This window comes from Lynx rufus, unplaced genomic scaffold, assembly GCF_022079265.1.
Source record: "Lynx rufus isolate CCGP_SWC_20201006 ecotype Redwood Valley unplaced genomic scaffold, mLynRuf1.p SCAF_5, whole genome shotgun sequence".
In the NCBI taxonomy this organism is placed as follows: domain Eukaryota; kingdom Metazoa; phylum Chordata; class Mammalia; order Carnivora; family Felidae; genus Lynx; species Lynx rufus.
Window position 1 is genome coordinate 9,574,872 of NW_025814867.1, and position 27,743 is coordinate 9,602,614.

The 27,743-nt window shown below is 47.5% G+C and overlaps 1 protein-coding gene across 6 annotated transcripts in view; it reads left to right on the top strand.

The window, feature by feature from the left end:
- TRAK1 (trafficking kinesin protein 1) overlaps positions 1-27,743 on the top strand; it is a 124,232-nt gene that overhangs the window by 25,941 nt on the left and 70,548 nt on the right. For 5 of the 6 annotated variants that reach the window (XM_047099570.1, XM_047099567.1, XM_047099563.1 and 2 more), the window contains exon 2: positions 7,812-8,006. Coding sequence is in view for 3 of the 6 variants with exons in the window: in XM_047099563.1 (XP_046955519.1) it covers positions 7,812-8,006 (195 nt within the window). In the remaining 3 variants the exon portion in view is untranslated. Of the gene's footprint in view, positions 1-5,665; positions 5,782-7,811; positions 8,007-27,743 lie in introns of those variants that run through there. The other variant, XM_047099568.1, reaches the window with a different exon arrangement.

Consider the following 27,743-nt stretch of genomic DNA (forward strand, 5'->3'; position numbering starts at 1 on the left):
GCATCCAAGATGGCACCGTCGCTTTCCGAGGCTTCTCACGTGCTCGGCCGTGTACCAGTCTCGGGTCTGTTGCTAGTTGCTCAGTGACATTTGGGCGCCTCCTCAGCCTCTCTGAGTACAGTCTCGTCTTCCGTTAGATGAGATGGTTGAGCCAGTGGTCTTTAGCTCCGGTGGTCCCTTTGTAGACCAGTGGTCCCTTTGTAGGTTGTGAAATCACAACTTTTGTGGTGTAGACCGTAACTCCTAACACAGTTCCCCGAAGATGCGTAGGTAAGGCTCTCAACCGTGTAACCCTATAATGGGAATTTTCTAGAAAGACACCAGTTACAAAGTATCAAGTGTCTCTGGTACCAGTATGGCGTGTGTGTAAGTCTTTGAGTCTGCACCCTTTCATCTTAATAATTTCAAGAAAAATGAATTGTTTCCAAGTCTGTACAAGTGGTTTGCAAGTGGCCAAGTAGGAGAGGGGTCTTGTCTCTTGCCGTCTTGCAAACATTGCTGCAGGTTTACCATCACTGCTAAGCTTAATGGGTGGTAAGAAGCTTGCTTCCTCAAGCACAGCCCTGGGGTCACACTGTTCAGCCACCGTCCTTGTGGCCAAGTGGAAACTTGGTGGGTAAAGAAATGGAGTGGGGTTGGCGGGGCAGGGGGGGGGGCGGGGAATAGAAAACAGATGGGTAGAATAGGGCCAGTTTTTATGAGTTAAGGTTCCTTTACTTTTCTTTGATTGCCACCTTTAATGTAGCCTAGAACATTCTCCCAAGGCGTAGAGTTGAGGCATCATGGGAAACCCCAGAGCACAAACAGGAGGAACACACTCATGCTTAATTTGACCCTCAGGTGTTTATAAATTTTTATTTTTATTTTTTGAGAGACAGAGGGTACAAGTGAGCAAGGGGCAGAGAGAGAGAGGGAGAGAGAATCCCACAAGGGGCATTGGGGGGTGGGGTGGGGAGAGAAGGGGAGGGGGAGGAGGAGGAGGGGGAGGAGAGAGAGAGAGAGAGAGAGAGAGAGAGAGAGAGAGAGAGAGAGAGAGAGAGAAGCAGAGCTCACCTGAGGCGGAGCTTGAGCTCACCAACTGTGAGCTCGTGACCTGAGCTGAAGTCAGTTGCTTAACTGACGAGCCACCCGGGTGCCCCGGGTGTTTACAAAGTTCTGAGTGAGTGTCCGACTTTTAAAAATCAAGAAATCTCCTGTAAAAAGGCAGGTTGAGGAATCAGCATATCCAGGGCCACGAGCACCTCGTGGCTGGAGCAGGATGTGCTCTACACAGAGTTCTTGGTCTGGCCGCTCACACACGTGTGGGCAGGAATAGAGCTTTTCTGCAACGCCCCGCCTTTGTTCCATGGATGCAGAAATGGAGCTCCCGACGGAGGAAGATGGGGCTTGCCTGGGTGACGGGAGAAGTTGGGGACGGAGCCAGGCCCGGCGTCCCCCGCTCCAAGCTCCTGGAACAGTGCTCCTGCTGTACCTGGGCCTCACGCACCTTCCAGCAGGGGGCAGTCATGCTGCTGGTGAGCCTCACCATCTGTCTCTTCCCTGACTTTCCCCCTGCCCCTCCCTTCCCTGACTGTGCCAGTTTGTTCTCAGAAAGCCTTCCTCTTTGTCCAGCACGGTTCCCTTTCTCCTTTTGTTCTTTCTACTCCCCCTGCTGTTGCCCCAGGATCTCCCCGAGCCTGGGTGAGTGTTTAGGACACTTCTCCCCTACCTTTGTGCACTTTCCTGCTCTCCTGGGCCTAGAGCCCTCCAGCTCTGGCCTGCAGACAGGAGGCCCCAGAAACCCCTACGGAGTCACCGCACCCCATCTGGGGGTGGCCACCGCTCAGAGCATGTAACTGCGTGGTCCTGGATATGTCGATTTCTTCTGAGAGGCCAGGGAGCTGTGTCTTTACAGGAGACTCCCTGATTTTTAAACGTCAGACACTAATTTAGAGCTGCCTCCTCTGCTGTAAAATGTTAAGCTTTATCTCAGGCGCCTGGCAAGTTCCGTGAAGACTGCCGTGCCACCTGTGTATCAGAGGGGCCTCTTCTAGCCCCTCTGTGGGAGGGAGGATCTGGCCCCAGTCGGGTGTCTAGTGGACGTAGCTGCAGTTTTAGCCCCGGAACTTCCGGATGCCTTGCAGGCTCCAGCACCGTGTCTCAGCTCCCAGAGAGCCCTAAATGTACCTCGGGTCGGGGGACCCACTCTAAAACGTATGCCTTGGAGAAGGCCTCTGAAGGGTTCTACCTGCGAACAGGTGAAGAGATCTGTTGTGGTTTGCTCCCAAAGTGTTGCCGTAAGAATAGGGGGCCTTGGATTGAATCGGTGTTTGCTGCGTGATCGAGGGGACATTCACCTCCCAGCGGGCCTTACCTCTGTGCTGAACAGAAACCTAGGGGGATGCCAGGAGGGGCCTGACCGCACTTTGCACTACGCGACTCCACCTCCCCTGTGCCGAAGGCTGGGCCTTGGTCCATCCCGGGGACAGGGGGCTGCCAGACTAGCCCTGCTCCCTGTTGGTGATTCGTCCTCGCCTTTGTCCCCATTATTTATGGAGCGCTCGGTGAGCACTTACTCTTCCCCAGCTGGCTGTAAAGGTGGCTAATTCAGTTCTTTCTCCTGAGGGGCTTACAGTTAGTGAAGAGGGGATTACGGAAAACACTCATAACATCGCAGCGAAATAGTCGATGTGCTACATATATAGCCACGGGACAGAAGTCAAGGAAAGCTTGAAATACAAGGTGACATTTGAGTGGTATTTTGAGATGGAGTTTGCTGGGCAGTGAAGGGCATTCTAGGCAGCTAGGACAGCTGGTGTCAAAATCAAGATTTGTGAAAAACCGTGCTTAGCAAATGTTGAGAAGTTGGTGTGGCTTAACTGAAGGGGTATTGGAGAAAAGAGCAGAGACTGCACTTGATGAGAAAGGCCGTTTTAGTAGAGACTAAGGTAATAGTGGCTTCAACAAGGTAGACATTTCCTTCTTCCCCTCTTACAAGTCCCAGGGGCAGATTGGACCCCACCAGGTGGTCCCAGGCACCCTGGGTTGCCCTGCTGTTGCCTTTAACTTGTGTGGCTGAAGGTGGTTTCAGCGCCAGCCCCCTCTCTGCATCCCACAGCTAGAGAAGGCGAGGCTCGGGAGCTCTGTGAGCATTCCTGATAACCAGGCACAGGGACATACCGTACTGCAAGGAGAGATGGGAAATGTAGTTTTTAGCCGGGTAGCCACGTGCCCAGCCACACCTTGGGAATTACGTTACCGAAAGGAAGAAGTAGAAATTGGGTTTTGGGAAACCTCTGTCCCCACAGCTTCTTAGGAAGGCGTGTGTGGGCTGAATCATGAAGTACTTTATAGGGAGCTGGGAGGTTTTTTTTTTTTTTCCTTTTTTTAAGTTTATTTATTTTGAGAGAGAGTGAGAGAGAGCATGAGTAGGGGAGGGAGGGGCAGAGAGAGAGAGGGAGAGAGAGAATCCCAAGAAGGTTCCACACTGCCAGCATGAAGCCCCATGCGGGGCTTGAACTCCCGAATCGTGAGATCGAGACCTGAGCCAAAATCAAGAGGTGGATGCTTAACTGACTGAGCCACCCAGGTGCCCCCGAGGAGCTGGGAGGTTTCTAAAGCAGGGCAGTGCCATGTTTTAAAAACATCTTTCCACAGATGGGTCCAGGGGAGGTGTGGCTGGCAACCATAGAGCTGTTGTAGTAACTGGAGAGTGGAGAGATACGAAGGGCTCAGTCCACCCTGACAGCCAGGGTGAGCCTGGCCTTTCGAAGGTTTTACATGCTGGGCTCGGTGGGTTCTGGGCTGTGGTTGCTGCACACTTGCTAGAAGCCAGGGACCTGTTGGGGTCTGAGTTCAATCAGTAGGCTGATACCTTATCTGAGAACACGTTTTAATGTTAATGATGTGGCTTGGAGCTTTGGAGAAATGATGACCGTTAGGAGCATAAAGGGGTCCTTTCCTCTAGGTTTGGCCAACAGTGTTCTTTTACACCTTGAGCTTGAGTCAGTGAGCCCCAAGAGAGGGGGCAGGGCCATCCTTCTCAGGCCCCTGATCCTTCGTGGTCCTGCAGACAAGTTACTTTACTTCTCCGTTCTGCTTCCCGTGCTCTGGAAGGAACATTCTGACATCTCCCTAATTTGTCAGTGTGTTTAATTGAACATCCCGACCATACTTACGAAGTTGTCTCCCTGTTTAGAACAAAAACTTCCCGATCAGAATATGCTGGGAAATCGTCAGCGTTTCTCATGTGCCTGCCTGGGAGATGGGCTGCAGAGGGCAGAGGGAGGGGCATGGCTTTCAGTCGGACAGCTGAGGCTTCTCGAACGGGATCTGCCACTTACCTGTGTGGCCTTGACCAACAAGATATTCCATAGCCCCTGTGAATCTCAGCTTCTTCATCTATAAACCAGAGCCAATATTATGTGTGTCCCAGATTTCTTGGAGGGTCAGGGAGTGCCCTGAAGGCAGCTGGCTTGGGCCTGCCACAGTGCAGAATTCCTGGGGAATTCTCGGAGGCTCTCTTACTATGTTTACTCAACCTCAGGCCTTGGTACGTCTTCTCCATGCGGCAAATGTGGCGTCCCCTCCACTGGAGGTCCCCAGGGCTTATGGTCTCTATAATCCTTCCCTATGCTCTGATTCTCTGGGCCGTCCAGACAGCTGAAAACTTGCCGTGTTTATATGACTGGTCACATTATGGCAAAATCAAATACACAGAGTTTTTTAAAAAGACATTTTCGCACACCCTCGCTTTTTGATACTTTTATCTCGCCGGCCATCATGTGCTTCTAGGAAAATGATGTCTCTTGGGCATAAGGACCCACATTGTAAATAGGTTGACCTTCAGCCCTGGAAATGTGGAAGGACAGGTCAAGGCTCAGAGTTTGAGCAGCTGCCAACATGCTCAGAAGTGACACGTTATTCTTAGAAGGGATTTTTGTTTAAGATTGTTGCCTTCCCCACCACCCAAAGCAGTGACGCTGGAAGATTCTAGCCTGTTGTGAGGGTGAGTCACTCAGGAATGTGTTGGTCTCCTGCCTCTCTCCCTAGGCATAGGCTGGCACGGTCCTTTGTGGAGCCAATCCGTGTTCAGTTGAGAGATGCCACCAGCTGGGCGTCAGCCCTCCTTGACCCCACGTCCCCTTTTCACAAGGCTGCCATTTTGTAGCCATGAGGCCTGTCCTCAAGACGAGCATTGTGGGAACTTACTCTTCACCTGATTGTGAGAGAAGGAAATACTCACTTAATTATGGGCCCATCTTGAGCCTCTTGGTGGCGTTTTGTTCTTGGCGGGAGGTGGGAAGAAATAGGACACGTCTGTCTTGAGGTTGGGCTGTGGGCTCTGTCCCTGGGGAGGAGGTAACTTCTGTTCGAGGCAGAGCGGCTCCGGTCTGGTTTTCACTGGCTGCAATGCCAAGAGCACTTGCAGTGGCATTTCCCACGTTAGGCAGAGAAATCAAATGTTCAGATGCTGTCCCCACCCCCACCTGCCAGTCCCAGAAGCTCCAAGTAAAATTCTAAATGTCTTCACTTTGTATTTATTTTCTTCTCTTTCGTCGGTGCTCGAAAAACCACACTGACTTCCTGAATTGAAATGCTCTGCAAAGAAGCTTTGCAAATTAAATTGAGCAAGAGGAGGGTGTGTGGGGTGGTAGGAGGTAGAGGGAGTCTGACAGGTCTCAGTGGGCTCCTGCCCAAAGGGAAACACTGGGTCACTGAACGCTCTCTTTACCTGTGCTTCTGTGTTTTTTTTTTTCCCCCTGCTGTGTGGCCTTAGACCCGAAGGACACAGGAATGTAGGTAAGTCTCTGGCATAGCTATTCTTCTGGGCACAGATGTCACACTCTGCTGGAGTGTGAGCGGCCACGTGGCCACTGCCCCGCCGCTGCCTTTGCCTTGGTTCAGCCTGGAGAGGAGCAAAGGGACCGGTCTTCCCTGCTGTGCCGGCTTTGGTCTCCAGCAAACCCCTGCCCCGGGCCCTTCCTGCTCCCTCCGCCCCCCACCCCCAAGCTTGCCGCACCCCGGGACCAGCACCCCAGGACCCACACTGTTTGCTCCACTCATTTCCTCTGTGTGTGTTCAGGCCGGACCTTCCTCCTTTCCTTCGATGCCTCCTTCCACGTCCTCGGGCATGACTCATAACTGTGATCTCTTGTCAGCACCTCTTCCTTATTTCCCCTCGCTGTCGTGTGGTTTCGTTGATCTCCAGAGGGTTTTCTTCTCCTCCCTGCACTTCGGAGAGGGACAGGGGACGGGAGATTGAATCCTATGCTCTGCCCTCCACCTTGACCCAGTCCCCCACCTGTGTTTACTACTGCAAGGCAAGACCATTGTGCAATAACCTTCTGGAGAATTGCTCTTATTCTATTCTTATCTTTTGAGTGGTTTTTCTCTTGGAAGGCTCATTCCTAGAACAAGAGACCGAGTTAACTCTCTTCTTTTGTCCAGCCGTGAGCACCGTAGGTGCTTCGGTTTATTTATGGGTTGACAAGACCACCACTGCTTACACCTGCCATTTACCATCGTGGGTCCCAGTCAGTATATGACTGATGTCAGAATCAGCTGAGAGATAATCAGCACTCACCCATTAGCATTTATTATTTTTTAAAGTTATTTGTTTATTTTGAGAGAGAGAGAGTGTGTGTGCTTGTGGGAGGGGCAGAGAGAGAGAGAGAGAGAGAGAGAATCCCAAGCAGGCTCTACACTGTCAGCACAGAGCCTGAAGCGGGGCTCGAACTCATGAACCATGAGATCATGACCTGAGCCATAACCAAGAGTCAATGCTTAACTGACTGAGCCACCCCGGTGTCCTCCCATTAACAATTATTTAATTCGTTCTTCCTAGGGGGTAGAGAAATTGCCTAAGATTGGGCTTATCCTGGGTACTTTGATTTTTTTTTTATAACAGTTTAATTAAAAGGTCTCTTTAATGTGCTTTATATGGATTGATTCACCTTCACAGGCCTTATGGCGCACCCCCTGCGTGCAGTCTGGGCCAGGACCTATGAGGGGTGAGGGGGTACGGGTGGTGGATTGAGAACAACTGTTGATGGAAATTTGCCATCTCACAGGGAGATGGGTTGAATACTAAACTACCCAGAGGACAGAGCTTAATAAGGGCAGCAATAGAAGAGCTGACAAAATGCTGTGTGAATATAGAAGGGAGGAGAGGTTAGCTCTGCTTGAGGTGTTCAGAACACCACCATATCTGGGAAGAGGTGGTATCCCAGCTCTGCCTTGACGGAGGGACACCGGTTACTTTGGTTGGAAGCCCCACAAGAGTACAAGCGTTGCAAGCACAGGACCATAACTGTTGTGTTTACTGTTGCATTTCCTATGTCTCTGGGACGCAGAGTGTATTTGGATGGATGAATGGAAAGAAATATGGGTGGATAAAGTTGAGTGAATGAATTAAATGGAGGCAGAATCCTACTTGCCGGGGGCTGGGGGGTGGCTTGAATGGTAAGAGTGGCAGGAAGAAGTTAGGCATATTGGTGAAATTATAACTGGTTTGGCTTATACGTAGAATGATTGAAAGAGAATGGTCGGAGGAAGGGTTGGGAAGGATGACTGAGCCCAGAAAGCACGGGAGTTGTGGCTTTACTTCGAAGAAAGTGGGTGGCTTTCTTTGAAGAAAGTGACTATTTCAGGTGGGTGTTCTAAATTTTGAGAATGGAATTTAAATAGGAAAAAGACGCCCGATGTGGCCTCGCCTGGCCTCTCCATGCTGTAAGTAGCCGAAGACACCTGCTGCGGCCGCAAGCTCATTTAGTTTAGCAGCGAGGCCGAAACCAGTCTGGGCTCTCACTTTGCCATCTTCTTGCCTCCAGACGTGTGCAACAGCACCGATCTTCCGGAAGTCGAGATCATCAGCCTGCTGGAGGAGCAGCTGCCCCATTATAAGTTAAGAGCTGACACCATCTACGGTTATGACCACGACGACTGGCTCCATACGCCCCTCATTTCTCCAGATGCCAACATTGACCTCACGACCGAGCAAATCGAAGAGACGCTGAAGTACTTCCGTGAGTAGTTCCCTTTGGTCTACTGGCTGTGCTGGTTAGCCGTGGCCCCACGTGGGACTTTGTACTGCTTAGCAGGTCTTACGGCCTACCATTCGTGGATGAGTGTGCCAAGAAATGTGGCAATAGGATTTAGCTACATGCAAGGCCTTGACTTTGAGTGTTCTGAATAGAAGTCTTAGAGTGGTGGGGACCAAGTATGAATTTTCATGTGAGCTAGTTTTCTCTTAACTGTACAGAAGAATTTGAAAAGGCTCCCATTTTCCCCCCTTATCAACATACCATGTGAGAACCTAGAAACCCTCACTGGGAAGGAGTTTGCATTTAAACCAAAGGTACTGGGAACATCTTGGCTGCTTAGTATTATTTGTATGACACAGCAAGACACATATACCAAGGCTGATAATTTATTTTGTATTTTTTAATTGAGGTATAATTGACATATAACATGATATTAATTTCAGGTGTACATGATTCAATATTTGTATACACTGCAAAACGATCCCCACAGTAGGTCTTGTTAACATCTCTCCCCATACATAGTTACAGAAAAAGTTTTTTTTTTTTTCTCATGGGGCGCCTGGGTGGCTCAGTCAGTTGAGCGTCTGACTTCGGCTCAGGTCATGATTGCTGCTATCAGCATGGAGCCCACTTCAGATCCTCTATCCCCCCTTTCTGTCCTTCCCCTACTCGTGTTCTCCCTCTCAAAAATAAATAAAAAACATTAAAAATTAAAAAAAATTGAGATAAAAGATTAAAAAATTTTTTTCTCATGAAAACTTTCAAGATCTATCAGCAATTGTAAATACGCAATATAGTATCATTAACTATAGCCACCGTGCTGTATATTATATCCCCATGACCTATTTATTTTATAACGGGAAGTATGTACCTTTTGACTCCCTTCACCTATTTCTCCTACCCCTTCCCCCCAACGCCCCCCAACTCCCTGCCCCTGGCAACACCAGTCTGTTCTCCATATCTGAGAGCTTGGTTTTCCAAGGCTGACGGTTTCTGTGTGAGAGCCCACTAGGCTGGTTATTCAGGAAAGTCAAAATGCTGCTCCCACAGCAAACCAGTCATGCCTTGGGCTGCAGAAGCTGACACCTGGTAGGGTGAGAAGCATACTAGGGTTTGTTTGTTTGTTTTTTCTCCCAGTGTGTGATGCCAAGGGTGTGAAACCTGATTTTGCAGATTTGGGAAAACATGTGATAATTTAAAAAACTCATGCTCATGATGTTTCCAGTGTTCATTCAAGAGGTGCCTTTGTAGAAATAATTGTACCCTTTAGAAATTCAGTGTAGCCCTATCAAGTGGGTAGGACAGACCAGCCCTCCTTGGTCATGATACCTCAGACTTTTGAAAATTCAGGTTAACTTTAGCCCAGTCTAATTGGTGACGTCACTTTGAAGGTGACATCTTTACATACCTGCGTGTCATTGTGCCACCTTTGAAATAAAAAGTACAGCAGTTCTGTTTCTACTTGGTGGTAACTTGGTTCAAAACCAGCTCATGATACAGCTGTAAGTTTCTGTCACTATTTTTTCAATACAGAGTGATCTCCAGCGTTCTTGAATTTGTGAAATCGTTCATAATAAACAAGTTGGAGCTTCAAGTTTCTCTCTTAGCATGTATCTGGGGCTGTTTTCACATTTTCTCTATTGGATGTTAATGAGAAAGGAATTTTGTTTAAACTGACCTGTGTTTTTATACTTAGGGCAAATCCTACAAGTCTCTGTGAACACTGTAGATATCAGTTGCGATAGGAATAAAAATAGAATTATCCACACCAGGGCAGATAGTTAGCACGTAAGACTTGTACCAGTGTTCACGTCAGAGCTTTAGAATTTCCAGCATGTCTGGTTGTGTACAGGAAGCTCTTTGCCAGTCACTTTTGTTGACTCACGGTATCTGTAACAACAAGAGACGTGGGGTTGGGTGGAAAACTGTGTCCGGAGTAACCTCCTTGGCAGGTTCTCTGTTTGGTTCCTTCAGACTTCTCTGCGGTAGGATTTGCCACAGAACCACTTTTTCAAAAATCCCCGTGTGTTCCTTACTCTTCTTTACGAGACCCTCCTGTGATTCTGCAGGACCCCGCGTGGCCACTTCTGGTGAGGCAGGCTCCTGGGTCCCTTCTCCTGCACAGATTAAGCACGTACATTCGCAGCATCACGGGAACCATCCATGGGCAGTACTTAACTGTCTGCGGAGAACTTCCGTTTGAATTGCCTCCTTCATCCCTGTGAAATGTCTGCACTTTGGGCAAAGCTGATCTGATTATCGAGGAAGAGGAAGCATGGAGGGCTCCTAGTGTTTGTTCCGTAGCACCGACCTCCAGCTCCTAAAATCCTCGCAACAGTATGCTGGAACAGGCACCATGGCCCGTTTCCACATGTTCATTCTGCTTTTAGTTATATATGTGAGAGAGGGAGAAGAAAGAAATCCTGGTGGATTTGGTAGTGGGTAACACAAATTATACTAAAATTGGAAGAAGCGAAATAAACACTGAGCAGAGATTCTGAAAATTCTTAAGAGGGTGGTTGCATCCCAGTCTTGCTTTGTATTTTCTTCTGTGGTACTTGCACTTAGAGCCAAGTAGGTATTGCTAACTGTTGGTTAAATGAATGATCAGAGGTTAACTCTTGTTTTTTGTTTTTAATTTTTTTTAATGTTTATTTCTTTCTGAGACAGAGAGAGACAGAGCATGAGTCGGGGAGGGGCAGAGAGAGGGGGACACAGAATCCGAAGCAGGCTCCAGGCTCCGAGCTGTCAGCACAGAGCCCAACGCGGGGCTCAAACTCGCGGACTGCGAGATCATGACCTGAGCCGAAATCAAGAGTCAAGACACTTAACTGCTGAGCCATTCAGGCTCCCCCACAGGTTAACTCTTAAATACAGCGTGCTCTTGAGCAGGACTTTCAAACTGAGGTCCTGGGACCTCAGGTCTGTAGAGGGAAATTGGGGATTCTGTGGACTTGTAAGGAAATGAAATTACATCTTTCTTTTCATTAACTTCTGACTGAAATGCAGCATTTCCTTACACTGTGAACATAGAAAAGAAAGCACAGTGGTATTAGCAGGACCTGTGACTTGGTCACTGATAGAAATCAAGATTTTCATGTCATGCTACAGTGGAAACAGATACTTTGAAATACCACTTTTGCTCATCACTGCTTTGAAATTGCGTTCATTAGGTGTGCTGATAGATCTTGTTATTTTATTCATTTGTTTGTTTATTTATTTATATTAGAGACAGACAGAGTGTGAGTGGGAGAGGGGCAGAGGGAAATGCAGTCAGAATCCAAAGCAGGCTCTAGGCTCTGAGCTGTCAGTACAGAGCCCGACATGGGGCTCAAACTTGTGAACTCGTGAACCGCGAGATCATGACCTGAACCCAAGTCCAGAGGCTTAACCAACTAAGCCACCCAGGTGCCCCTTGATCTTATTACTTGATACATTGATAAAGAAGCTCTTGTATCACAGACTTTTTTCAAGTTTTAGAAACTGCATTATAATACAGCTGGTTTCCTTTGTAGTCCTTTGTACTTTATCTTCTGTTTTCAGATCTTTCTTCTGAGGTGTCTGTGAGCCTTGCCGAGCTGGCTGAGAGGTCGGTCGGTCGAAGGCACAGATCAGGAGCCCTGCTGGGTGCGTGGTGTCCATTTTGGGTTTCATTGTTTGTTTACACACGTGTAACCCAGGTGATACGGTGGCCACAGTACTGTGACTCACCAGTGTGTTAAATCAGTGGTGAGGTGTGTTAAGAAGATAACAACTGTTTCCTTTTAGATTTACTTTCTCATCAGTTAGGGCAGTGGTTCTCTGTTGTGGGTGGGAGTTGGGGATAAGGGGTTACCCTAGGGGTTCTGATAATAGGGGATGAGATAAAACTCAGCTCCCTTTCTTACATGCCGTCCCCCAGACTAGAGACAATGCTTTGCCTTTTGAATCTGGTGTTCAGCTGGTTTGTTTCTTTGTTTTTATTTTATTTTATTTTATTTTATTTTTTATTTTACTTTATTTTATTTTTTCATTTTTTTATTTTATTTTATTATTTTATTTTATTTTATTTTATTTTATTTTATTTTATTTTATTTTATTTTATTTATTTTTTATTTTATTTTATATTTTTTTATTTTAGTGGGCTCCATGCCAAATGTGGGGCTTGAACTCACGACCCGGAGGTTGTGAGCCACATGCTCTACCAACTGACTCAACCAGGCACCCTTCACCTGGTCTGTTAAGAAGAAGTGTCCACATCTTTGAGTGTCTACCTTTACCAGGTGGTAGAATGACCTTTTCAGACAGATTTTAACAGGCAGGTTGATTTTTTGACTCCTGATGAGTCTGCAGACGTACCTAAATATGGGATGTTTAGGCTTAGACGGTCTAAGAGGAAGAATGAAGAGTCAACTTTGCCCTTAGTTTGTATGAGGCACTGTTTCTAATTCTTTACATGTATCTCATTTAATTCTCACACTGACCTCTGAGTGAAAGAGTTTTGCTGCCCCTGTTCTACAGATGAGGACACTGAGGCACAGGGAAGTTAAGAAACTCGCCCAGAGTCACACAGCTACCAAGGTGGGGTGCTGAGTTTCAAACCTAGGTTGTCTGGTTTGGACTTCATATCTTAACTACTCTCTCAGTAGCTAAACTAGAAAACAGTTGTAGTTTAAGAAGAAAGTCCATTTGATACTCCTGAAATCATTGTTGCAACATGTGCTAATTAACTTGGATGTAAATGATCAACAATAAATAAATTATAGAAAGTAAAAAAAGAAAAAAGAATAAAGTCCATTTGGTAATCGTGATACAAAGAGCAAACCCTCAGTTTGAGAATATCAGTAGCTATTTGTTTACAAAATGTGTGTCCCACAGATTCAAAATTGAACTTTTTTTTAACGCAGGTCACTGTCCTAAGTGAAACTTAGCTGCATGTAACTGAATTTCAGGGGGAGGTTTCCTCCCTCCTTCCTGTGGTTTTGCCTCTGTCCTGTGGTCTACAGGTCACGCTTCCCCATCTCCAGTGGAAATGACTTGTGCGTGTGGCTGTCGACCTTTCTTGTCACATAACATACTGCAGAAACCAGACAGGAAGGTGTCTGTCTTGGTAGGTAGTGACGGTTCCCTCTGGTTCCTCATTTCCAGGGGCTGCTCTGTATGACTTTCTGATTAAGAAGCATTGGGTCGGGGCGCCTGGGTGGCTCAGTCGGTTGAGCGTCCGACTTCAGCTCAGGTCATGATCTCACGATCCATGAGTTTGAGCCCCGCATCAGGCTCTGTGCTGACAGCTCGGAGCCTGGAGCCTGCTTCGGATTCTGTGTCTCCCTCTCTCTCTGCCCCTCCCCTGCTCATGCTCTGTCTCTCTCTGTCTCAAAAATAAATAAAAACATTAAAAAAAAAAAGCATTGGGTCAAGAAATCCCTCTCTGTCTCAAGTGTAGAGGATTCTAAATAATCTTTTCCCTAAGAAGAGAAGGTTATAAAGCAAATAAGGGTTTCAAGACACTGTTCTATTGTTTACTTTCTCCGTAAGGTAATGCTGACGAATCAGCCCACAAGTATTTATTGAGTCCCTGGTATGCTCCTGTGATCCTTTGTGAACTTGACTTGTTTGAGTTCTGGATGAGGTTTTCTGGCTAAGGAAGTAGAAACATCTCCTGGATTATTGATTTTCTTCCGTCACCTAAGCAGGGACTTTGCACCGGGTTGGGCCAATGCAGGAAGTCCTCAAGGTCTCTGCTGGCATCCTGCACGGAGCTGCTCGCCCTGCCTGTGTGCGAGAAGTAGAGTGGGCTCTGGGTACCTGCGTATTCAACTAGGTCCCTGTGCCATTTTAATTTTTTAAAGTTTAATTTAAAAATAAAGATCAGGGGCGCCTGGGTGGCTCAGTCGGTTAAGCCGCCGACTTCGGCTCAGGTCATGATCTCGCAGTCCGTGAGTTCAAGCCCCGCGTCGGGCTCTGTGCTGACAGCTCAGAGCCTGGAGCCTGTTTCAGGTTCTGTGTCTCCCTCTCTCTGACCCTCCCCCGTTCATGCTGTGTCTCTCTCTGTCTCAAAAATAAACGTTAAAAAAAAAAATTTAAAAAAATAAATAAATAAAGATCATTGCCAGAGAACCTAAGGCCTGTGGCGAAGTGCCTCACGAAGCTCGTGCGCGGTGCCTGCCCTGCACGGACCAGGGGTCACGTATGGGTCCTCCTGCCCTTCACGCTGGCACCTGGGGTTGGGCCCACGGGACGCACGGTCGATACCGTGCCCCCATGTCCACTGTGTTCGTTCGCTTGTGTCCGCACAGCCCCAGTCATAACGAGCGCGTGTATGAGCCTGCGTGTTATGTCTTACCTGCCGATCAGAACTTACTGTGGGCCAATGGGAGTCTGCAGGGGGCGGGGCATGAGGAGGACACAGGGCATCTGTGGGGGCTCGCTGGCCAAAGCGTCGGCTGGACCTCAGTGTCTGCCCCGGGCCACAGCTGGAGGTCCTGGTGCCTGGAGCAGGGCTGACCACTCTCTCTGGCGGGTCCCTGCAACCTCTGTTATCAGGTTGCCCTCTTCCTCAGAGCTTCTACATCAGTGACTGTCAACCCTGATGGACTGACAGAGCTTTTACAAATAAGCCCACACGGGGGTGCGTGGGTGGCTCAGTCAGGTAAGCGTCCGGCTTCGGCTCGGGTCATGATCTCGTGGTCCATGAGTTCGAGCCCCACGTCGGGCTCTGTGCTGTCAGGGCAGAGCCCGCTGTGGATCCTCTGTCACCCCTCTCTCTCCCTCTGCCCCTCCCCTGCTCACGCTCACGCGCTCTATCTCAAAAATAAACATTAAATAAATAAAAATACAAATAAGCCCTCATTGCAATCTCCAGCAGGGGTGCTCTGCTGCTGGAAGTGTTGGTGTGCCCGGCCCGCATCTCTCCGTATACTCTCCTCCCAAGGCTTTAACTACCAGCTACGTGCTGGCGACTCCCAAATTTCTGCCCACCTCTGACACCCCTTCCTCCTCCCTCCCTCCCTCCCCTGCCCCAGGCTCCCGTTCCCAGTCATGGCTCAGCATGTCTTCTGCCAACACTGGCCCCACCCCCGTCCTTACACACGTTTGTCTTGATAGATGTCACACTGTTCACCCCCTTTCTGTGTCCTGCTGGCCATCAGCCGGCTCTGTTAACCCTTCGTGCACGTGCATCTCTGACCACCCCTCCGACCCGGCTGCCACCATCCTGGAGGAAGCCACCGCCGTCCTGTCCCCGGGCTGCGGTAACCCTCTCCTGCTTCCACTTGGCTTCTCTGCGCTTCTCTTCTAATTCAGCAGCCTGGCTGGTCTGTTCTCGAGACCCCATTGGGCCATGCTGCTCCTTTGCCTCTCACTGCTCTTTGGATCAAACGCGGGGGTCTTCTAGGACCCCGTGACCTGGCTCTTGGCCCTCTGCGCCGCCGGCCTCATTGTGGCCTCCCCCTGCACCCTGGCCCCGCTGTGGACATTCCATTCTCGACACAGTGTGCCCTCCTCAGAGAAGCCTTCCCAGAGCACCCACTTGTAGGGTCCCCCCCTTTCGTTTTTTGCTGCCTTCATCGCTCTCCTCTCTCTTTCCCTCTCTCTGCTTAGATCCTGATAACGTAAGAGTTAACAATAAAGAGTCTCCTCTGTGGGGTGCTTCCTGTTAGGCAGGCTGGCACTAAAGTGCTTTGCCTTCGTGAGCCTACAGGACACGTACGCTGGATTTGAAGTATGTGATCCTCTCCTTGTTACGCCACTTTTTCCGATACAGTGCAGTTGTGTATCCACGTTGAATTGGCCATTTAATCCTTAAGTTGGTTTTTCAAGGTATTAAGCTCAGCTTTCATAGAAACAGCTCTGTTTTGTGCTATGCGTGAAGTGAACATAATTATATAATATTAGTAAGCAAAAGGGACACGAACAGGCTTGGGAACAAACACAAATGACCATTGGCAGGAAGGAGGTATATTCCTAAGTGCCCAAATGCCCAGCCTCGAGAAGCCGTGGTCTGCTGGCGAGTGGTGGCAGTGGGCTTTCCAGGGCCGTGGCTCCTTGTTGTGGCTGCGGGTCAACCAGGAGTGCCTGGAAATACAGACGGCTGTAGGGCATTCCTTCTTTCTAACCAAAGCGAGGTGCCTCCTTATCATGAGATGTGGTCTTCTAAGTGCTCTTGTTGGAGGGTGGGTACCAGGGTGATGATTAAATATGAAAAGTCCTTATTTCCCACTGGAACTTTTTTTTTTTTTTTTTGAGAGAGAGGGAGGGGGAAGGACATGGGGGGGGGAGAGAGAGAGAGAGAGAGAGAGAGAGAGAGAGAGAGAGAATATTGTAAGCAGGCTCTGTGCTCAGGACAGAGCCTGAGGTGGGGCTTGATCTCATGACTCTGGGATCATGACCTGAGCCAAAATCAAAAGTCAGATAGATGCTCAGCTGACGGAGCCACCCAGGCGCTCCCCAAACTTCTATTTGCAGCACGTATCTGTGTGTACTTGAATTGTCCCTGGCAGAATTTTAGCTCTGCCTCTCCTCTGACCAGTCATCTCTGGTTTTGTTACTTTTCATTTTTGGTAAATCTCTTTTCCCCTTCCTCTGCTTAACTGTGGACCTTTGTCAGTCTTCTGTCTTGGGGTCTCCTGTCTCCCCCACCTCCTGTGATTTAGCTGTTGCCTCTCTGTAGGCGACTTCTGCATTTCTCTCTCTGCCCACGGGAAGTGTCACGTAAACCAAACACCGAACACAGTGTGTCATCTTTATGTCGGCTTTTATTCCCAGCTGCCTGACATGCACGGAGGCCTCAGGACCCAGCAGCAGCCCAGGGCACATGCCATGCTTTCTGTCCTCAGAGGCACCTTCTCCCCTGTCCTACATCTGCAGATATTCAGTACACATTTCAGCCCTTGTCCTGAAGCCTGTGAATGTTGACACCATAAGCAAGTCATGGAACCTGTTTGTTCCTTGGTTTTCTTTTTTCTTTCCTCTTTTCTTTTCTTTTCTTTTCTTTTCTTTTCTTTTCTTTTCTTTTCTTTTCTTTTCTTTTCTTTTCTCTTTTCTTTTCTTTTCTTTTCTTTTCTTTTCTTTTCTTTTCTTTTCTTTTCTCTTCTTTCCTTCCTTCCTTCCTTCCTCCCCCCCCCCCTTTCTTTTTCTTTCTTTCGTTAAAAGAAAAGTTGTGTGGGGCGCCTGGGTGGCTCAGTTGGTTGAGTGTCCACCTCGTGATTTCGGCTCAGGTCATGATCCCAGGGTTGTGGGATCGAGCTCCACATCGGCCTCTGTGCTGATTCTCTGTCTCCCTTTCTCTTTGTCCCTCTCCGGCTTGAGTACTCAAGTGTGTGCTCTCTTTGTCTCAAAATAAGTAAACTTAAGTTTTTTGACTCTGTTGGTGACATGGCATTGGGAGGTAGTGTCCATTTCTGATCAGGGTGAGAAAGCAGGGTTGCCTGTTAGTGTTTGACACAGAATCCGTGACAGAATCATGGAACCTACTCCATTTCTCAGCTCTTAGTGCCTGGCCTTTCAGTGAACATAGATGGTCTTTAAACGGAGTCAGGTTCTAAAAATAATATATCCTTTGGTCATAAAAGTAGGCTGATTGTAGATAATTGAACAAAAGTTAGGACAAAAAGAGGACTAACTTAGCAACCACTTATCATTTTATTTTATTTTTTTTGGTGAGATGTTTCAAGTGGTTTTTTCCTCCACAAATATATTACATATTTGGGAGTATAATGCTCTTTTACTTAATTATATATGTTGGCCATTTCCCCATGGCATTAAAATTCTTGAAAACTGCAATTTTTTCATTGTTGCTTAATACAATAGACTTAATCATTAGTCTATTATTAGAATCTGGACTGTTTCTAATTTTTGCTCAGATAACACACCAGTTACATACGTAAGTGTGTGTCCACCAACTCGTGATTTTCTTAAGGTATATTTCTAGAAATTGATTTACTTGGCTTGAAAATGTGATGATTTTTAAGTTTCCTTGAACTACATTATTACTCATTCTTAGAGTAAATATCCACTTCATGCAATAAAACCAGCCTATTCTTTTGAGTCATCAGATTATTAGGAAACCTGATGTATACATGTTGAGTGAGTGGATGAGTATAGGGCATCTTTCTGTGGGGTGGTAAGACTTCATAATCTTCCTGACTTTTTCCTCACCTGAGAAAGGTCTGTGGAGATTTGGAAATTGGTGGATGCCTCATTCTTTGGATTCAGAATTCTTTCCGGGTTATGTCTCTGATTTCTGCTGGATGGTTTGCAGGGGATGGTGGTTCAAGATAAATGAAAAGCACAGCCACTGAGCGTTTTATTTACATTCTGGGCACTTTGAGTCACCCTGCACTGCTTAGAGGTGGAGACTGTTTTTATCTCCATTAAAAAAAATTTTTTTTTAATGTTTATTTATTTTTGAGAGAGAGAGAGAGAGAGACAGGGCGTGAGTGGGGGAGGGGCAGAGAGAGAGGGAGACCCAGAATCTGAAGCAGGCTCCAGGCTCTGAGCTGTCAGCACAGAGCCCACTGTGGGGCTCGAACTCACCAATCGTGAGATCATGACCTGAGCCGAAGTCAGATGCTTAACTGACTGAGCCACCCAGGTGCCTCTTTTATCCCCGTTTTTAAAATGAGGCCGAGGTTCAGAGAGTCCCGTATTGCTGGCCCAGAGTCACACAGGAAGGGTCTGAGCCCAGCAGGACTAAGCCCATTCTCTTCCACACTATGGTATCTTCAGTGCAGTCCAGGCTTTATTATCTATGGTTTAAAAGGTCTTAGGTGCTTTTGAGGTACTTAAAATGGACAGAATTTCACCTCTCCCCAGCTCTGAATTGTGATCTTCTCATCTTTTTTTTTTTTTTTTGTTAACATTTATTTATCGTTGAGAGAGAGAGACACGGCGTGAGCAGGGGAGGGGCAGAGAGAGAGGGAGACACAGAATCTGAAGCAGGCTCCAAGCTCTGAGCTGTCAGCATAGAACCCAATGTGGGGCTCAAACCCACGAACCGCGAGATCATGACCTGAGCTGAAGTTGGATGCTTGACTGACTGAGCCACCCAGGCGCCCTGTGTGATCTTCTCGTCTTTAACCAAATCTTTTTATTTTCAAGACATCAGGCCGTGCAGTACTTAGAAACACTTTACCTGAAAACACTGTATTTGGTCTTTAAGTCTGAACACGTCCTACGTGTTTTCTTATAAGACACCTGAGGAAGACCTTTTTTTGCCTTGTACAGGTCATTATCCATTAACGAAGGTTTGGAAAATGATAATAATTGGGTAATGGCCTGAGGCGCTTGGGTGGCTCAGTCATTGAGCGTCTAACTCTTGGTTTCAGCTCAGGTCATGATCTCATGGTTTGTGAGTTCGAGCCCCACATCCCCACTTGGGATTCTCTCCCTCCCTTTCTCCCTCCCTCCCCCTTCTCTCCCTCCTTCCCTTTGTCTCTCCCTCCCTTTCTCCCTCCCTCCCCCTCTCTCTGCCCCTTCCCTGCTCTCTCTTTCTCTGTGTCTGTCTCTCTCTCTCTCCTTTCTCTCTCACAATATAAACAAAACAAAACAAAAAATATAATGGCCTGAATAAGATGACTGAAGTTTATGTGAGTATGGCAACTCATTTCAGTGTGTGTGTGTGTGTAATTCAAAGTGTTATCAAGGGATAGCCTTAAACTTTTTACCAAGGACAGTTTCATGCATGGTACCTGTAGAAGTTAAGCTGAAATTGAGAGATGCCGCTAATCTGTGCAGGAGAAGGTGAGGTCTGTTTGAGGTTTAGGTAACTTCCTTATATGATGAAGCTTTTCTTCTTCTGAGTGGTTCTTAGAGAAGAAAAGTCAGAGACCCAGCAGTCAGCCCTAGGTTAGAGGGCCACGCCCCCCTCATTTGCCAACTCCATGTGACCTTGAGCAAATCACATAGCCTCTTTGGAACTCAGATTTACTATCTGAAAATTAGGTTCTGTGAATCTCTGAAATATGTCATCAAGAACTTTTTTACTCTTCTGTCAAAGGTATCTATCCCATGACAGAGTTCTTTTATTGTTATTTTTTTGGTTTATTGCCATTTCTTTTTTAATGTATTTTTCTGTATTGTATAATAGGAATTAAGGGACTTAGGACTTTAATTTTCAGTTTTAAGAAATTGTTACAAAGTAAAACCAGCTTCATAAATTAAAAAAAAAATGGTAGTGTTTGCTTTTTTTATATAAAAGTGCTTTTGTTCTCAGAATACTGTAGAAATATTAGCCTAATTCTCTAAGCACGTTTTAAATTGCCTAGAACTTTTCACATTAAGATTTAGATCAGTGGTGGCTTGTCAGGTAAGCGTCCGACTTCAGCTCAGGTCATGATCTCACGGTTTGTGAGTTCGAGCCCCGTGTTGGGCTCTGTGCTGACAGCTTGGAACCTGGAGCCTGCTTCAGATTCTATGTCTCCCTCTCTCTCTGCCCCTCCTCTACTCACGCTCTGTCTCTCAAAAATAAATATTAAAAAAAATTAAAAAAAAAGATGTAGATCTGTGCAAGGCTTATGCTCTAAAAGAATACAAGCTGTTGAAAATAATTTCCATAGTCACTGAGTAAATCCCAGGGGTGCAGAACTCATGTCTGCTTCATGTTTGAATGGGCCAAAGCCCTAGCCCAGTGCCTAATGTTAAACAAGTATTTTATAAATGCTTTTTAAATAAGAGAAAATGCAAAGATATATTAAAAAAATTTTTTTTAAAAATATTTATGTATTTTTGAGAGAGGGGGCAGAGAGAGAGAGAGAGAGAGGGAGGGGGGGAGGGGGGGGAGGGAGGGAGAGAAAAGAATACACAGAATCGGAAGCAGGATCCAGGCTCTGAACTGTCAGCACAGAGCCCAACGCGGGGGCTCGAACTCACAAACCCGTGAGATTATGACCTGAGCCGAAATCAGACACTAGCCACCCAACCTAGCCACCCAGGCACCCCAAGATACATGTTTTTAAATTAAAGTTTTTCTCCTTTCTGGGGTGTCTGGGTGGCTCAGTCGGTAAAGTGTCGGACTTTGGCTCAGGTCATGATCTCACAACTTGTGGGTTCAAGCCCCGCATCGGGCTCTGTGCTGACAGCTCAGAGCCTGGAGCCTGCTTCAGATTCTGTGTCTCCCTCTATCTCTGCCCCTCGCCTGCTCACACTTTGTCTCTCTGTCTCTCAAAAATAAATAAACATTAAGAACGAAAAGTTTTTCTCCTTTCTTGTCTTATTTTTTTTTTTGGCAAAAACAAGCAAAATAAAAAACCTGCATAGAGAATAGAGATTGTTTGGGTTTTTGCTACCTTCCAGAGATTGTCTTCATCTGATTAAAGTTCTAAGTGAAACAAAAATAGAACCACTGCAATATGCACTAAGCCTACACAGATTAGATAGATAAATAACACCCAGTGCTGACTTTCTATAGGGGGGTGGCTAATAATTCTATGAGGAGCGGCGTGAGAGAAAACATTCAGGGGGGGCAGTGTGCACATGCACGAGCGTGCATGTGTGCAGGAGGGGTGCCCTGTGGAGCACTGGGGGTCTGTTCTCACCCAGGTGCTGTGTGTGGTGGGAGGGGTTGAGTGAGGGGAGGGAAGATAAATTAATTACAGGGATGGAGCATATGTTGGGATGGAAAAGGGATCTTATGGCCAGGGAAAAACTTCTCATTTTCATTTGCTAACAAAAATAATACCAAAATGCATACATTATAATATATTTATAAGTAGATGCCGTGAGTTTCTCTCATGTAAATGCCCGTGTTTTGGCCGTGTCCTTCTGTCATGCCTGAGACCTGGGGCCACGTGGTTTTCAGGCGAGCCCCCAGATGAGCCCTGGATTGTGCCTTCTCCCCATTTCACTCACCCATCACACAAGTGGACTCTTCTTTGGCCTTGTTTGCACTGCCTTTAGCTACACAGGTGTCTGCGGGGTCAGAGTGGCTCTGGCCGCCCGGATGCACCCCACACGTGAGCTGCACCGGCTCATGGCATCCCCACCCGGGTGTGGGCCCAGGCATCGGGCACTGGGGGACTGGACGTCCTGTCTCCAGGAGGGGGTCCAAGGTAGCAATGTGCCGGCCTGCCTGGTGGCAGCTGTGGCCCTGAGCACAGTGTCTGGTCACCAGGACAGCCAGGTACTCATCCCGGGGGCAACCTACCCCTGTGGCCCCTCTAAACTTACCTCGCCGTCTGCTGCCTGCCAGCTTTTTTTTTCCTCATCAAACCAGATTCCAATGTTGAGTATCCTTTCTTTTAAGAACAGAAATGCTTGGCAAGCCGTTCTGTACAGATTGACTGTTTCCCTTTTCACGTCAATCCTGCGCGTCTGAGACAAAGTTGGAACTGTCTCAGGTGGGAAATTGACATGACAGTTCAGCCCGCACCCCATCGGCGCCTCCTGGGAGAACGTGCTCCATCCGGAGAGACTCAGAGTTACAGCAGGAACAGAATCGGGGATCGTTGGAGCTTCTGGTTTGCATTTGCAGCCCGTGCCATCTGCCGTGTGACCTTCGGGTCCCAGGAGTGGAATGCCCCTGGCAGCCCCTGAGGCTACAGCAAGCAACCTGGAAGTGTGGGGCACGTCAGAGCTCTGTGTGTTCTCTGTGTGCTTCTGGGATGCGTGGGTGATTTTAATAACCGCATCAGGGCCGAGGTGCATGTCGGCTCTGCAGTGCTCTGTTGAATGCTGTCTCCCTGCCATTGGATGTCTCTCTAGAAGCCAGGCATTGTTCTGCCCCGGAGAACCCTAGAGGTAGCATGGCGCACGGGTGCCTACTTTTCCTGCGTCTGAAATGAGGTGGAGATGGTTTGGGAGGGGGTGGCTGACAGCAAGCTGTTTGTTACCAGCCTGCCTTCTGCCACGGGAGCTCAGTGACTGGCAGTGGCAGTGTTTTAAAAAATAAACATCGGAAAGGGAGCCCTGCAGAAGCATCCTGTGTGTCAGTTTTCTGTAGCAGGTGCAGGGAAGGTCCGCTTGCAAGGCTGTGTGTCATGTGAGCTCCGCCAGCCCTGTCTGGAATGGAAGGTGAGGAAGCTCATTTTGGGCCTTCCCCTCTTCTGTCTTGAGGCTCCTGGCCACTGTTGGGTGCAGGTAGAAGGCCAGACGCGCTGTTTCCTGAAGGGAGGAAAGCTCTAGAGACGGGGAGCATGCTCCAGAGGGGATTGGGGCTGTCGAGTGGTCCTGCCTCCAGGCAGGAGGGGAGCACACAGGGAGCTGTCCTTCTCCCCACCCGTTTGGTCGGCAGCACGTGGCCTGCACCCATCACCGCAGGGCACGGAGGAAAGTGACATATGGCGAGTTCTGTAACGTCACGTACTTTGGAGCACATTCATAACTGTGTTATTTGTACTTTAATCGTTGTTAGTGTTGACTCATCTTTTAAACGTGTTGAACAACTATTCAAAGTTATATATACGTATATGTATGCATTCAATTATATATATATAAAATCACTTGTATATGGATATTTAATTCATATGCTCACACAACTAATAGAGACTTAGAAATTAAATTCGTTTTTAATTTTTTAATTTTAGAGAGAGCACATGAGCAGGAGAGGGGCAGAGTCTGGAGAGGGCAGAGAAAGAGAGAGAGAATATCCTAAGCAGGCTGCACACTCAGCACAGAGCCCGACATGGGGCTTGATCCCACGACCCTGGGATCATGACCTGAGCTGAAATCAAGAGTTGGACACTCAACCAACTGAGCCACCCAGGCGCTTCAGAAATTAAGTTCTTTTAAAAATTTAAATTTGATTACAAATGGATAGAATTCGATTCCCCTTAACACTGCAGACCAAATCTATTGGAGTCTCGTAAGTGCATATAAACGAGAACACACAGCTCTCCTTGCGGCCCAGGACCCGAGCCTCCTCCCCACCCCGGGTGTAGTTTGTGACCGAAGCGTCAGGCCTTTCTGTTATTTGACCTGCCTCCCCATTTCATTTCTGGGTGGCTTATTCATAGCCACCCTACTTAGAGAAATGTTCGTGTAATGCTTTGTAAAAGGCATTAGTGGCAGAGACAGAACAGTCCTACACACCCACCTTCCCCTACTTCTTAAGATGGATTAAAAATATCTTCCTATCATCTTCTCCTTCCCTTTATGTATCTGTAGCCTTGTTCAATTGGTTGCCCTTTTAGTCTTGTTATTCCCTGACATTCATGGCCTTTACAGACTCAACCTGTTGGCTTTAAATGTTATTAACTCTATTCTGTTTTTGATGTGCAAATTTCACAACCTGGCACGTGATCATCCTTTTAAGCCTTGTCACCTCTACCCAAGACCTCATGGGACCATCTTTGCTTTCTGGCAAGCTGGCATTGTAGGCGGATCCTGATTTTTCCTACCCCAAGACATGAAATTAGCAGCTCTCCAAGGAGGCATGTTGAGGTTTAACCCAAATCTGGACACCAGACGGTTGACGTGCTGGTTGTGGGTGGAATGGTATCCTTACCAGGCCCCTTTCTTGACAGAGCTGGAAATAGTATTTCTTTTTAATATCACAAAGTCCCATTGATAGTTTCAATTTAACTCCTGATCATTTTTTATTTCGTTCTGGAAAAAAAAAGGCTTCTCAATTTGTTTTCCCTGTGAGATGCCAACTTGAGTTTTTATCTCCTTTCATTGTGTCACCACCCCCCCCTTTTTTTCCTCCCACATTTCACTTGTAAATAATCCTTAGATGTTTTCCTAATTATTGATGGAAAGACTTTAGGGGTGGACCATGCCCAGTTTATATCCAGATGTTCTTATTGCTGAGTGATCCAGGGTGAGCTGTTTAATCTGTCTCTGGGCCCCTTTCCTTGTCTACACAGCTGGGGGGGGGGGGGCTAGTGATTAGGTAGCAGGGTCTGAGGAATGAGTGAGACGGGAAGTGCTGACTTCCTGGTGAGCAGCCTGCATTTCCTAAATGGTATTGGTGATGAGGGTGAGTGAGAGGTGACTTCTCTGAGGCTGCTCCTGGACCCTGTCCCTGATCCCGATTCTCCCAGGGTGGGGCAGTGATGGGGGCAGCCTCCGCCCGGCGCACGGGAAGAGGACCTTGCTTCTTCAGCTGCTGGAAGCCTGGGAGAGGGAGGGCTGGAACCCTCGTGGAGGGGGGGTGGGGGGGGCATGTGGGACTTTTGGATGAAAGTGTGGATTTGAAGGCAGATACTCCTGGATCTTAACCTCAGCACCAGCTCTGCAGAGCTGTGGATGGATGGCTTTCCCCTTCGGAGCCTGTAAAATGGGAGTTTGGGTGTAGATGTTCACTTTGATTCTTGCTCGGAGCTCCTGGAAGTCCCCCATGAGTGATGCTCTTTCCTCTGTACTTGATACGCTCTGTTTTCTTTCTTTCCCATTTTCTTCAGATGTTCATTGGATATATACAATATTTGCACTTGATAGAGATTGTGTTCAGTAATAGGTTACTGTTTAGAAATACGCTCCCTGCCCTTCCCCCCACCCAACTGTCACTCTGGCTTATTACTGTGAACTCAGTCCCTTTTCGTTAATTATGCTGGGACAAGCCAAGAAGTGCCGTTTCTACCTCATTTCCCTAATTACAGCTTGCAAAATTGTGCTGTCTTTTTAACTGCCCATACTGGCCTACAGAATTTGAGTGGTGAGGATGATCCCAAACTGGTATTTTTTGCAAACTCACTTTGTCCCAGGCACTGTGCTGAGTGCTCTCCCTTCCATTAATTAAAGGCTCGCCTCATCCCTGGGGCGGGTATTATAATCACCCCATTTAGCAGATAGGACTCGGTCTAAGAAGGTCATAGAGATGGCAAACGAGGAGCCCAGATCAAACATCATGCCATCGTACTGCTAAAGCCCATGCTCTTAACTATGAAATTAAACTGCCTGCCATTAGTCTGTCGTCCATCTGTACATCCCTCTATCCCTCTATCCATCCACCTGTTACTTTTTGCTTTTATGGTGATGTGTTATGTATGAGTAAAGTATTTTTTAAAATTCATAGCACTGGAAGGTGCATGTGCCAAGCCTTTGTTTAAGGGGTCTTTACGCTCATCTGACTTTCTGTGATGCTTTACAGAGTTTGTATTTCCTGTTCCTTTATTACATCTTCCTTTTGCAAACTCATACTGGACCCTTTTCCCCAGACGTAGTGGATGGAACCTGTTGAATGTGCTGGTATTTGAGGCATCTGTTAATTGTTGACTCGTTTATCTCTGAGGCCTATAATCTTCTTTAGAAACGCCATGAGGAGCTTGAAACAAACAAAACCTCAGAAAACCTTGGGGCACCAGCCTCTGCTCCCTTAAGGTGAGGAATGACACGTGGGAGGGCCACTTGGGGGTCTGCTGTGGGGCTGGTGGGAGGTGCTGTCCTCACCAGAGAGAGACCTGATAAAGGGCCAAAGGGAGGGAGAGGTTCAGATAATGGGGGCAGGTATAGCCGGAATTAAAATCATTGGCTGCTGACTTTAAATAGGCAGATGTCCTAGAAAATCTTAAATGTGTATCCAAGTTGGGGCCAGGGAGAGGGAAGGGCAGGGATTAAAGTAAGTGAGGGAGGCGATGGAGTCTGCCCTCCACTTTGCCCAGCAAGAATTTGGGATTGGGTGGGGAGGGGTACAGGTCCTCCAGGGTGTAGGTGACAGCTGGGGACAGCATGGCCAGAGACAGTACCATTCCTTGGCACTCGACATTTTCCAGACTTTCCCAAAAGCCTGTTTACAACTTGAGCCAAGATTCATCACCAGCTGCCTTTAACTTTCCTTTCCCCTTCTGAGACTTGAGGGGGTTCTGCTATTGGGTGGTGCTAAAGAGGCAGGAACCCCACTTTCCACACAGGACAGGGCGTGCTCTCCCACATGGGCTCAGTCGGCCGCCTGGCAAGTGGGAAGCTCTCCCTGTAGCATCCTGTGCTGGTATGCAAGCATGGCCTGGTAAAGCGACACAGGGCCCTGAAGTAAGGAGAGGGTACCTGGAGCTGGGAGAAACTTCTGGAGCCCACACAGGTGCAGGAAGCCAGCTCTGGGGAACCTCACGACACAGCATTAAAGGCTCCTCTGCTTCTCATGATTTAGGAAGGTTGAGATTGATTTATATATAGTACAGATTCTGCCCAAGAGTCTATATATAGGGTTTGTCATCGTGTGTGTATGTATGTACGTACATGAATGTGTATATATATATATATATATATATATATATATATACACACACACACATAGTTTTCTTCTTGAAACTTTTTTATTCAAATGCACATACTGTGTCTATTACCCTCCCTATCTATTCATCCTGTTGAAGTACCTCACATTCAAAGCCTGGCCTGGGGACCAGCAGCATTGCCTTACGTTGGAAACTTGTTAGAAATGCAGAATCTTGGGCCTTCCATGGACCTGCTGCATCAGAATCTGCATTTTAGCAAGAGCTCTGGGTGATTTACGTGCACATTAAATCCTGGGAAGCCCTGCCCTAGAGGGATGTCTTTTCCTCCGCATTTGTTAGCCGAGGCACCATATGCCACGGGTGGAATAAAGAGAAATCACCCTGTGGGGTCACTGTAGAAGGAAAGAAGCATGCCCTCTCAGTAGTGGTAAAGAGACCTTTCACTATTACTCATTCACAGATGACACAGTCTTGAGTAGAACACGAAGAGGAAAACTTAACCAAGCCCGTGCTGCTGCTGTGGACACCCACAGATAGTTACAGTACTCGGCCCGCAGGCTGGTGAGGTTCTGTAGGTAGTTTTGTTTTAGGGCAGCAGGGTTTTGGGGGAGATTTTGGCCCCCAGAGGACGTTT